General features: G+C 46.7%; 1 protein-coding gene across 1 annotated transcript in view; it reads left to right on the forward strand.

Annotated features, from left to right (window-relative positions):
* Positions 1-13,537, forward strand: part of METTL16 (methyltransferase 16, RNA N6-adenosine) — a 197,993-nt gene that overhangs the window by 108,673 nt on the left and 75,783 nt on the right. The window contains exon 6 of the mRNA XM_082247010.1: positions 1,382-1,524. Within this exon, the coding sequence (XP_082103136.1) occupies positions 1,382-1,524 (143 nt within the window). The remainder of the gene's footprint in view (positions 1-1,381; positions 1,525-13,537) is intronic.

A 13,537-nucleotide genomic window follows, 5' to 3' on the forward strand; every position in this document is an offset into this window, starting at 1 on the left:
ACCTGTCAGCCACAGAGTCTTTATGGACATCTGATTCTCTGTTTGTCCTTCCTGTGGGATCTCGTAAGGGTTCGGCTGCGTCTGCTGCGACCTTATCGACATGGCTCGGACAATCCATTGTTCAGACCTATTCATTGAAGGGTCAGGTTCCTCCTTTCTCTGTGTGAGTGCATTCTACTTGAGCGCTGAGTGCCTCTTGGGCCTTTCGCCATCAGGCTTCTGTTGCTCAGGTGTGTAAAGCAGTGACTCGGTCGTCTGTACACTCGTCTACAAAATCCTACCAGATTGATTTGTTGGCATCCTCGGATGCTTCCTTTGGGCGCAAACGTTTTGCAGGCTGCTGTTTGAAAGAGAGACTTGGTTTTCTTTTCTTTTGGGGGTGACTTTTTGTCTTCGGGAAGAGCTCCTGTTGTTTTGAGTTGAGCTCTTTTGTTGCCCAGTTGGCCTGGGGTATACGTTACCTGTTTTGGCTGCGTTCTTCCCACCCCTCATACCTACGCTGCTTTGGGATGTCCCATTAGTGAATAAGCATTGAGAGCTGCGTCTGTCAGAGGACGTAAGAGAAAATTGGATTTTTGTAAAAACTTACCGTAAAATCCTTTTCTCGAAGTCCTCTGACAGACGCAGCTCCTGCCCCTCAATTTTGGAGTTGGTTGTGTCTTAAACTGCTTGCTACGAAACTGATTTGAGAGCACAGTGTGTCTGGGGTTATGTTGTAAGGGACAGCCTCTATAGGCGTGTGTCGAGGGAAAACTTTTCACTGCCTAGTCTACTCCTGTAGATGGCGCATAAACCATTAGGGAAGAAGCATTGAGAGCTGCGTCTGTCAGAGGACTCGGAGAAAAGGATTTTAAGGTAAGTTTTTACAAAAATCCAATTTTTAGGGTCAGTACTCTTGATTATCTCTAGGACTGGGATGGATTCAATCCGTGGCACTTCAGTAGCAAATTGTGTTTGGAAGACATGTCGAACCTGTAGGTATCTAAAGAGCATATGGTTCGGCAGACACTTATTTCTAATGTTTTACATTGCTATACCTGCAAAAGGGGCCAGCCTGTAGTGATCTAGCAGGACTTCATTTACTGACTAAAGTTCTACTGTAATATAAAGGTATTGCCTTTTACCAGTCATAAGTTCAGTATTGTAGGAATTATAGATGTTAAATGCTCATAGGTGTGCTGTAGTATAACACACATTTGATGAGTTGTATGCAGTAGGTATCTGATTTTTGGAGTCATGTAAGGTTACAGATTCTGATAAGTCCTGCAACTGACAGCTTGCCTGCGGCCTTGTATCCTGAAATGATTACTATAACCATGGTAACAGTTATGCTGTTTGAAGAGCTGTGTTCCTACATTGATATCCTCCGCTGTCCTCACAGGGAGTGAACTCACGAAACCCTCGCCGCCCCCCTCCAAGTTCTGTGAATACGGGTGGCATTACTGAGATTATGGCAGAGGGGGGAGAGTTGGAGTTTATAAAGAGAATCATCCATGACAGCCTTCAGCTAAAGAGAAGGATCAGGTGAGTGAGGATTTTTATAGCATTTTTTAGTGAAGTATAATCTTTTTTTTATCATTAATTTACTATGTTTATAGCATTACATGTTCCATATGAACATCAAGCAGTATCCATCATTACTTGTTTTTACAGACATATAGAAGTCTACACGGTCATATACAGTGCATCTGTGAAGTATTCATAGCGCTTTGCTTTTTCCACATTTTGTTATGTTACAGCCTTATTCCAAAATAGATTAAATTAATTATTTTCCTCAAAATTCTACAAAGAATACCCCATAATGACAACATAAAAGAAGTTTCTCTTTCGTTCATTGATGGACACCGCTCCAGATATTCTTAACCTTTGGGTTATACTGCCCCCTACAGGAGTAGGACACTAGGCAGAAAAAAAGCCTGGCTACACCTATTGGCAGTCCCAGGGGGCATACTCCCTCTCATTGCGGGATAATCTAGATCCAGTGATGACCCCAGTCTGTCCAGCGAGCGCGCACAGACCTCAGCTCCGCGCTAGGTGGGCTGTGACATGGCCCCACCGGACGGGGCTGGCCTTCGAGTTTAAGCCCCCCATTTCAAAGGAGAGGAGGTTCTGTCTGGAGCGGTGTGAACCTGGTTCCTGGTATGGTAAGTGGCTATCCCCCCCTCTCCCTCTGGAGGGTTTTGGGGTGGACGTGGGCCCCTCCATGGGATGGTTAGACCCCTGGGTTCCCCTACTTCCTGGTAGGCACCCCCCTCATTGGTCCCTGTGGGCCATATTGTCCCCATCCGCCCCCCCTCCTTTACAGTGGGGCCCTGGGTCGGCCTGGTCCACCGCCTGGGGTGGGGGCATGGTGCTGTGCTGGCGGAGGGGTGCGTCGCCAGCGACTGGGCGATCGGCTGTGGGGGAGCTGTACCTGGTGAAAGCTACTCTTCCTGCCTGTTCCGTTTTCTGGTGGGGTCTTCTCCCTCTCTTCTGAGGATCGATTAGGTGCTCTGTTACTGGCGACTGAGTGGTGCTGCTGGAGCATAGGGGTGTCCCTTAGCTGTGTTTTTACACCTTTTGTTGTGGGGTCCCTATTGACTCATGGTGTCTTTGGAGCACATTTCCCCACCTGATCCCCTCTCAGGGGTGGCAGGGCCCTCTGGGACCCAACCATCCATCGATGCACTGACGGCGGTCCTGGAGTTCTTTGTGTCCTGGGTGGAGGTGGTTTTTGAGCAACGGGATAGCAAAAAGTACCCCCTGCCTCATCTGTCTCATCAGATCCTGAATCTGAATCAGCCACCGCGGATGTGGGACACTCTGCTGGGTCTGCGACCATGCGCCCTGAGTTTTCAGATAGTGAGGATGATTCCTCCACTTCTGCAACCGCGCACGAAAAGGCGCTGGTGGATGCACTGATTGTATCTGTGCGTGAGACTTTAAAAACGGAAGGCGCAACTGAAGCTGCAACGGAGGCGTCGGTTCCCTTTGGCACTCAAAAGCCATCCAGAATGGCAAAGGTGTTTCCCTTTTCCGCCTATTTTGACAGAATTGTTGCTAAAGAGTTGGTGCGGTCAAAATGTCCCCTTGTGGTCCCTAAGCGATTTGCTTTGCGGTACCCCTACGAGGAGTCCCTTCTTAAAAAGTGGGCTGTTCCACCGGGGGTGGACCCTCTGGTCCCCTGATTGAACAAAGCAAACATGATTCTGGTTGAAGAGACCCCGCTTTTATGGACTCGGCTGACAGGAAGATGGAGGCTGTGGCCCGCAATATGTACACCCTGGCTGGTTTGGCACTGAGGCCGGTACTTACCATTACACTGGTGTCGCAAACTCTGACTCAGTGGGCTAAGCGTTTATGCTGTAACTTGGAGGGGGAGTAGCTCCCCCTGTCTTTACTGAGGTGGCAGACCAGTGGGTCCAGGGGCTGCAGTTTATCTGTTATGCCCCTTTGGATGCGGCTCCCCTAGTTGCTAGGCTCTCTATTTCAGCAGTGGTCCTTCGGCTTATTTTTTGCCTCAAATTCTGGTCTGCAGACCAGACTTCTAAGAAGGCCTTGACTGATCTTCCTTTTCAAGGAGATCGCCTGTTTGGAGCTACCCTGGATGACATCATTAAGGGTCTCACAGTGGGAAAGAGTACCTTTCTTCCGCAGGCTACTAAGGGCAAGGACCCTCGTTGTAGACGTGGGCCATCCTTCTCGGCTCATAAGAACTCTTTTTCATTCCTCAGGGACAAGGCTCCTTCAGCATGAAGTTGCGCCCTCCCCCGTCTTCGCTGGTGGACCCGTGGACTTCCCTGGTACAAGACAAGTGGGTCCACAAAGTGGTACGGTCCAGGCTACAAGATCGAGTTTCGCTCTTACCCCCCCCCCCCCCGGCAAGGTTCTTTCCTTCCAACTTGCGTCTGTCCCTGGACCCCTTACAGGATCTGTTTGGGGCGGTACAAGACCTGTTACTTCAAGAGGGGATTTTTCCGGTTCCGACATCAAAACGTTTTCAGGGTTTTTACTCAAACCTGGTTACAGTTCCCAGGAAGGAAGGCAAGGTGCGTCCAATTTTGGACCTCAAGGTGCTGAACTGCTTTGTGCAAGTGCAGAAGTTCAGAATGGAGTCCATTCGCACGGTGGTGGCATCCCTGGATCAGGGAGATTTTCTTGCCTCTATCGACATCATCAAGGATGCTTACCTTCACATTCCAATATGTGACGGTCACCAGCGCCTCCTGCACTTTGCCGTGGGAGAGGAGCATTATCAGTTTGTGGTGTTACCCTTTTGTCTCGCTTCTGCTCCTCGGGTCTTTATGAAAGTGTTGGCCCTGGTGCAAGCATTGTTACAACAATGGGGGATCGCGGTACTGGGCTACTTGGATGACCTCCTCCTGTGAGCAGTGTCTCACCTCTGCCCCTTGGGTCTTCACAAAAGTGTTAGCTCCAGTGCTAGCATTGTTACACCAACGGGGGATCACAGTACTGGGCTACTTCGAAGACCTCCTTCTGCGAGCAGATTCCCTACTGCTCTGTTGGAAAACCTGGAAATCACCATACGAACTCTGAGGGAGTTCGGCTGGTTTCTGAATTTTAAGACGTCTGCTCTGGTTCCGTCCACAAAGCTGGACTATCTGGGTCTGACTCTGGACTCGGCCTTAGCCAGAGTGCTTCTTCCCCTGGACAAACTCTGGAAACTGCAGGTTGCAATTCATCTCCTGCTGTCCAGCAGATGGTCATCCCTCCGGACTTGCATGCGGGTGCTGGGCCTGATGGTGTCTACTTTTGAGGCGGTTCCGTTTTTATGGTTCCATACGAGGTCCCTGCAAAGGGAGATTCTGGCCAAATGGCACAAGACTTTGCAGTCTCTGGACAATCAGATCTGGCTGGGCCGGGGAACGAAAGATTCCTTGATATAGTGGCTTCCTTCTCTGGTGCTTCGGCTGGGCAAATTCTTCCTCCCCTTGTATTGGACAGTGGTCACAACGGATGCCAGCCTGTCCGCCTGGTGAGGAGTCCTCAAAAAAATTCTGCTCAGGGCATCTGGACACTGGAAGAGTCCAGACTAACGATCAATCGGAGCACTGCGCCGTAGCCCACCCATTTGTGTCGCACATTTTTAGTAGTGATGAATGTTGTGAATGTTGGCTGCAATCACGTCGTGAGCAGCGGCACAGCGAACCAATCACGTGTGATTGGCAGTGGCAGCTTGTGCTCAAAATTTTTTGGGGGGGGGGGGGGGCAGAAAAATGTATTAGGCATTACTTTGCGGCCAAATACGCTGTAAAAAACTGCGTGACTTTGAGGTCACAAAAGTGTGAAAGGGGCCTTCAGTAATCAATGTATAGTGTGCCCCCTTCAATGCAGAGTGACCATCGTGTCCCCTTCAATACAGAGTGTCCATCGTGTCCCCTTCAAAACAGAGTGACCAGCGTGCCCCCTTTCAATGCAGAGTGACCAGCGTGCCCCCTTTCAATGCAGAGTGACCAGCGTGCCCCCTTTCAATGCAGAGTGACCAGCGTGCCCCCTTTCAATGCAGAGTGACCAGCGTGCCCCCTTTCAATGCAGAGTGACCAGCGTGCCCCCTTTCAATGCAGAGTGACCAGCGTGCCCCCTTTCAATGCAGAGTGACCAGCGTGCCCCCTTTCAATGCAGAGTGACCAGGGTGCCCCCCTTCAATGCAGAGTGACCAGTGTGCCGTGCCCTCTTCAATGCAGAGTGACCAGCGTGCGGTGCCCCCTTCAATGCAGAGAGACAGTGCACTTACCTGCAGCGTTGGCTTCTCCTCAGTCCCCCGCGTCTGCTCGAGTCCTCCCGCCTCCTCCTCGGCCAATGGCATGGGTTTGCCTTTCGGCCAATCCGGAAGCGGGTCTCGGACCCGCTTCCTGATTGGCAATGAGGAGGATCCGTGTGACAATAGCGAATTTTAATTCGCTATTGTCACACAAATGGGTGGGCTAGGACGCAGTGCTCTGCGCCCCGGGTCCACCCTTTTCTGAAGCCTATTAGAGCCTCTGGCTCTAATCAGGTGATTCTGAAAGAAAAAAAACCCCGGGAGCAGCGGCACAGCGAACCAATCACCAGTGGCGGCTGGTGCGTTGGGGGCGCCGCCCTCCCATCAATGCGTCCGGCCCCCTAATCTATAAGCGGGGCGGCGGACGCATGGAGTTCAATGGGTTTTTTTTTCTTTCTGAATCACCTGATTAGAGCCAGAGGCTCTAATAGGCTTCAGAAAAGGGTGGACCCGGGGCGCAGAGCACTGCGCCCTAGCCCACCCATTTGTGTCGCACATTTTTAGTAGTGATGAATGTTGTGAATGTTGGCTGTGACTGAGCGGTGAGTGCCGTGAGCAGCAGCACAGCAAACCAATCACGTCGTGAGCAGCGGCACAGTGAACCAATCACGTGTGATTGGCAGTGGCAGCTGGTGCTCAAAATTTTTTTGGGGGGGGGCAGAAAAATATATTAGGCATTGCTTTGCGGCAAAAAACGCTGTAAAAAACTGCGTGGCTTTGAGGTGACAAAAGTTTGAAAGGGGCCTTCAGTAATCAATGTATAGTGTGCCCCCCCTTCAATGCCGAGTGACCAGCGTGCCGTGCCCCCTTCAATGCAGAGTGACCAGCGTGCCGTGCCCCCTTCAATGCAGAGAGACCAGTGCACTTACCTGCAGCGGTGGCTTCTCCTCAGTCCCCCGCGTCTGCTCTAGTCCTCCCGCCTCCTCCTCGGCCAATGGCATGGGTTTGCCTTTCGGCCAATCGGGAAGCGGGTCTCGGACCCACTTCCTGATTGGCCATGAGGAGGATCCGTGTGACAATAGCGAATTTTAATTCTCTCTGCTCTTCTCGCTCTGCGCCCCGGGTCCACCCTTTTCTGAAGCCTATTAGAGCCTCTGGCTCTAATCAGGTGATTCAGAAAGAAAAAAAAACCCATTGAACTCCATGCGTCCGGCACCCCGCTTGTAGATTAGGGGGCCGGACGCATTGATGGGAGGGGGGCACCCCCAACGCACCAGCCGCCACTGGTGATTGGTTCACTGTGCCGCTGCTCACTGCTCAGTCAGGAGAACTAGCTGCAGGGCAGACTTCTACTCACTGTGAGTCCTGACTTCTCTGCCTTCCACACTGTCTTCCATCGCATGTTCCGGCGATGTGACTATCGCCCAGGCTCACCGAACGATGTCGATGTGAACATCGAATATCGTTCAGCCTTAGTCTGGTATATAATCAGTGCAGACACTGCAAGATTCTCACACAAGTAGCATCGCCACACTTGGGAGGAGCAGCAGAATGCGTGTTAAGTTGTATTTCGAAGTATGCCTATGCTGTGTGTGAGAAATATCTTATTAACCACTAAAGGACAGAAAAGTTTTACCCTCCTAATGACCAGGCCATTTTTTGCGATACGGCACTGCGTTACTTTTACGGACAATAGCGTGGTTGTGCGAAGATGTACCCAAATATAATTGATTTCTTTTTTTTTCCCCACAAATAGAGCTTTCTTTTGGTGGTATTTGATCACCTCTGAAGTTTTTAATTTTTGTGCTAAAAACAAAAAAAAAACGACAATTCTGAAAAAAGAAAGCAATACTTTCTGCTATAAAACATTACCAATATAAAAAATACATTTTTTTTTCATCAATTTAGGCCAATATGTATTCTGCCACATATTTTTGGTAAAAGAAAAAAAAAAAATCCCAATAACTGTATATTGATTGGTGTGCGCAAAAGTTATCGTGTCTACAAACTAGGGGATAGTCTGTCATTTGTATTTATTTATTTTTACTCGTAATGGCGGCGATCAGCGATTTTATTTTTTTACACGACTGCGACAGATTGGGCACTTTTGAGGGGACCAGTGACGTTACTACAGTAATCAGTGCTAAAAATATGCACTGTTACTGTACTAATGACACTAGCAGGGAAGGAGTTAACACCGGGGGCGATCAAAGGGTTAAGTGTGCTCCTAGGGAGTGCTTTCTAGCTGTATGGGGGTTGTACTCACTGGATGAACACAGAGACCTGTGTTCCTAAATAGAGGAAACACAGGATCCATGTTGTATTCATTGCTGACAGAACAGCGGTCTGCCTTGTTTACATAGGCAGACTGCCGTTCTGTCTCAATGGGGAGCGATCGCATGTCGCCGGCGGACATCGCGTCCGCTGGACCCGCTGATTGGCCCTCTCTGGCCAATTTGGGGAGTGTGCGCCCCCCCACTATCTGTTACACTAAGCGACGTACAGGTACGTCGTTTCGCGTTACAGAGCTGACCTGCCGCAGTAAAACTACAGCAGCTGGTCAGCAAGTAGTTAAACGTATTAATTTTAATTTTCTTTCCACGATTTTCCAAAAACTTGTGGCAAAAAAATGAAGTCTTCAAAAGACTCACTGTGCCTTCCTCTACCTGGGATGTTTACTCTCCAATATTTTAGTTATTTTGTGGGTGTTTCCACTGTCCTGGTTCTCAAGGGCCTCCAAAATGTGTAAGGTAGTTTGCAAATTATGGAATTTTTGCCTCTGGGACGCTTGAAGGTGCTCTTTGGATTTTGGGCTGAGAAAAAGTCTCACATGTAGTATTGCAATACTCTGAAGCAGTAGCAGAATGGTGTTTTGGGGTGTAATTCGAAGTATGCCAATGCTGTGTGTTAGAAATATCTTAACCACTTGCCACCCGCCCGCCGTCAATTGACGGCGGAGCGGTGCGACCATTATTCTGGGAAGACGTCATATGACGTGATCCCAGAATAGCAGGGCAGGCGCGCGATCGTGTGCGCGCCGCCCTGCACTGCCGGTGTCGGGGTGTCCCCGGGACACCCCCGTCACCGGCAGGGGGGAAACAGCCAATGGGCGTGGCTGTTTCCCACGTGATCGGCTGTGTTCCAATGACACAGCCGATCACAATGGAGGCGCCCACAAGATGACCGCGCATGCGCGATCGGGAGCGCGCAAGCGCGGTCATGTCGGTGGCGCTGTGTTCCGTAGGAACACAGCTGTCACCGGCGGTAGTAAACAGTCACTGACAGTGACTGTTTACTAAGTGATCGGCTGTGAATCCATTCACAGCCAATCACAAAATGTAAACAAAGAGCAGTAACTCACTGTTACTAGCTCTTCTCCCCTCATACAGTTTCCAGTGTGAGGAGAGCAGAGCTAGAAACAGTGAGTTACTGCTCTGTGTACCTGCAAAAGTAAAAATCACAAAAATAAATGTCCCCACACAGTCCTTAGCGGAATTACCCTTACGGTGCAGGGGAAGAGGTGCCCCCCCCCCTCCTGCCGCGTCCCAGACGTTTTCCCAGCGTACCGGACCCGCCGGCAGCGGGGAAAACTATCCGGTCCCGGAACCTCAGAGACAGGAAGTCGAGTGAGGGCAAGATGGCCCTCACTCGTCTCTATGGTCTTGGAGGATCGGAGCTACCTCAAAAGACGTTGCCTAGCAACCGGTTTAAAGGGCCGCTTTTTTTTTTTTTTTTTCCTTTTTCAACAATTTTTTTTTTTTTTTTTTTTTCTTTTTTAGTGTAGTTGTGAGGTGTGAGGTCTTTTTGACCCCAGATCTCACAATAAAGAGGACCTGTCATGCCTATTTCTATTACAAGGGATGTTTACATTCCTTTTAATAGGAATAAAAATGATCAAAACATTTTTTTTTTTTAAACTGTGTAAAAATAAAAAATAATAAATAAATAGGAAAAAAAAAAAATTAAAGCGCCCTGTCCCCGTTAGCTCGCGTGCAGAAGCAAACGCATACGCAAGTCCCGCCCACATATGTAAACGGTGTTCAAACCATACATGTGAGGTATCTCCGCGATCGTTAGAGCGAGAGCAATAATTTGAGCCCTAGACTTCCTCTGTAACTCTAAGCTAGTAACCTGCAGAAATTTTTAAAATGTTGCCTATGGGGATTTTTAAGTACCAATGTTTGGCACCATTCTGTGAGCATGCAAAATTTTGAAGCATGACATGTTGGGTATCTAATTACTCGGCGTAACATTTTCTTTCACATTATGGAAAAAAATTGGGCTAAATTTACTGTTTTCTTATTTTTTAGTTCAAAAAAGTGAATTTTTTTTCAAAAAAATCGCATTTGGAAGACTGCTGCGCAAATATGGTGTGATAAAAAATATTGCAACGATCTCCATTTTATTCTCTAGGGTCTCTGCTAAAAAAAAATATATAATGTTTGGGGGTTCTAAGTAGTTTTCTAGCAAAAACAATGATTTTAGCTTGTAAACACCAAGTGTCAAAAATAGGCCCAATCTTAAAGTGGATAAATGGACAACTTTGTGAAAAGTGCTACTTGAATGTTAGGCCTATGTATGTGGCCAGGCTGTGAAAAAGTGTTACACACGTGGTATCGCCATACTCAGGAGGAATAGCAGAATGTATTTTGGGGTGCAATTTTTGCTATGTACATGCTATGTGTTAGAAATATTGCATAAGTGGACAGCTTTGTGTAAAAAAAATGTGTTTTCATTTTCTTTCCACATTTTCCAAAAACTTGTGGAAAAAAATGACAACTTCAAAAAACTCACCATGCCCCTTATTAAATACCTTGGAATGTCTACTTTCCAAAAAGGGGTCATTTGGGGGGTATTTGTACTTTCCTGACTTTTTAGTGTCTCAAGAAATGAGATAGGCCTTCAGTACATCAGGTGTGATCAAGTGTGATCAATTTTCAATGATTCGCACCATAGCTTGTGGACTCTATAACTTTCACAAAGACCAAATAATATACACTTATTTGGGTTATTTTTACCAAAGATAAGTAGCAGTATAAATTTTGGCCAAAATTTGTGAAGAACAATTACTCATTTGCTAAATTTTATGACAGAAACAAAGAAAAATGTGTTTTTTCACAATATTTTCAGTCTTTTTTTATTTATAGCACAAAAAATAAAAAACCCAGTAGTGATTAAATACCATCAAAAGAAAGCTCTATTTGTGTGAAAAAAAGGACACAAATTTTTTTATGGGTACAGTGTTGCATGACTGAGTAATTGTCATTCAAAGTGTGAGAGGGCTGAAAGCTGAAAATCAGTCTGGGCAGGAAGGGGGTGAAAGTGCACTGTAGGCAAGTGGTTAATTGACAACTCATTATGCCTTTCAGAAAATACTTTGGACTGTTTGCTTTCCAAAATGGGGTAATTTTGTGGGTGTTTCCACTGTCTTGGACCTCCAAAAATGTGAAAGGTGGTCAGGAAATTGGATGCATTTAATTTAATAATTTATGCAGCTCGAAAGCCCAAAGGTGCTGCTTGTGTTTTGGGATCCTCTATGCATCTGGGCTGTGAAAGTCTCACACATGTGGTAACCCCCATAATCAGGAGGCATACTAGAATGTGTTTTGGGGTGTAATTATAAGTATGCCTATGCTTTGTGTGAGAAAAAAATCGTCAAATTACAACTTTGTGAAAAAGAAGAAATTAAATAAAATTTGTTAATTTTCAAAAAAAGTGTAAAAAAAAATAAATAAAATTACAAAACTCTTACTTTCACACAGACTAAATCCTATACACTGATTTGGGTCATTTTTACAATAGAAATGTAGCAGAATACATGTTTGCCTACATTTATGTAGAAAGATTATTTATTTGCAAAATTTTATAACAGAAACTAAGAAAAACAAACATTTTTGATATTTTTGTGTTTATGTAGCTAAAAAATTCAGTGGTGATTAACCGCTTTCTGACCGCATTACTTAGATGTATGGCGGTAGAGCTGCTCTTCTGTGCCAGATCATGTACCTTTTACATGATCTGGCACTTCCAGGTAGGGAGCGTGCGCCGCCGGTCACCCGGCTGTGCTGTGATTAGGCACAGCACAAGCCGATCAGTGGGTACCAGCCAATGGATGTTTGCCGACACCCACTGATTGGCAAAAGACAGGACAAAGCTCTGCCTACGTAAACTAGGCAGAGCTCTGTCTTGTCAGCGGGAAAGTGATGGATTTTGATTTCCTGTAAAGCAAAAAGCACCACACATAGTGTACACAAACACTGGCTAGGCACACCCTTTGATCGCCTTAGATGTTTAACCCCTTCCCAGCCAGTGTCATTAGTACAGTGACCGTGCATATTTTTAGCACTGATCACTGTATTAATGTTACTGGTTCCCACAAAGTGTCAATGTCAATGTCTGCCGCAATATTGCAGTCCCACTATAAGTTGCTGATTGCCGCCATTACTAGTATAAAAAAAAAAAAAAAAATGACTTAAGTTTCCAGTATGTATCCCATAGTTTGTAGATGCTATAACCTTTTTGCAAACCAATCAATATATGCTTATTGGGATTTTTTTTTTTTTACCAAACATATGTAGCAGAATACATATTGACCTAAATTTATGAAGAAATTTGGATTTTTAAAATGTTTTTTATTGTATGTTTTATAGCAGAAAGTGAAAAAAATATTTTTCAAAAAATTGTCGGTCTTTTTTGGTTTAGGGCCGGTTCACACTTTTGCGAGTGCGCCGATCGCATGTAATTCGGAGCGCACTGCTCCTTCATTACATGCGATCTGAGGTGCGGATGCGAATTCAGCCATACACTTTGTATGGCTGAATTCGCACTGTATCCGCACCAAACTCGCACAGGACCCTTTTTTTCTGCCGCATCAGGATCGGATCGCACAGTGGTTCACACTTGTGCGATCCGATCCTGTGCGAACTGTCAGATCACACTGCGATATGCGATCAAACTGGGGGTGTCGTTAACATTTAATTGACACCCCCTGCATTTCGCATATGGCAGTGTGAACTGCCAGGGGTGCGTTTGCGATGCGGGAACAGGCTGCAAATTCGCAGCCTTCCCGCATCGCACAAGTGTGAACCGGGACTCATAGTGCAAAAAAAAAAAAAACCCATGAACACATACCACCAAAAATCTCTATTTGTGGGGAAAAATTACATAATTTTTAATTGGGTATAGCATTGCATGACTGTGCAATTGTCAGTTAAAGTAACGCAGTGCCGTATTGCAAAAAATGGCCTGGTCACAAATGGGGGGTAAATCTTCTGGAGGGCAAGTGGTTAAATACCATCAAAACAAAGCTATATCTGTCCCAAAAAATGACCATTTATTTTTTGGTACCGTATTGCATGTCTAAGTAATTGTCATTCAAAGTGTAACAGCACTGAAAACCGGTCTGGGAGGAGGGGGGTGAAAGTGTCCACTTTTTTAACGAGTTGCATAGGCAGAAGGTTTTTTATCTTCATGCATAAAATGCATTAATGCCCAATGAATGCATTAAGATAAAAAGCCTTCTGTGTGCAGCAGCCCCTCTAACACTTAACCTGAGATCCCTCTCTTTCCAGTGATGTCCATGAGTGTCTCAGTCATCCAAGATTTTCCCTCCTGATTGGCTGGGGCACAGCAGCAGCGCCATTGGCTGCCGCTCCTGTCAATCAAAGTCAGCTAGCCAATCAGGGGAGAGAGCGGGTGGGGCAACAGCAGGTCTTCGTGTCTAAATGGACACAGGGAGCTGTGACTCCACTTGGGTGCCCCTATAGCAAGCTGCCTGCTGTGGGAGCACAAAACAGGAGGGAGGGGTCAGGATCACAGAAGAGGGACACGAGAAGG

The sequence above is a fragment of the Pelophylax lessonae genome (genome assembly GCF_965119305.1).
Source record: "Pelophylax lessonae genome assembly, chromosome: 2".
NCBI lineage: Eukaryota > Metazoa > Chordata > Amphibia > Anura > Ranidae > Pelophylax > Pelophylax lessonae.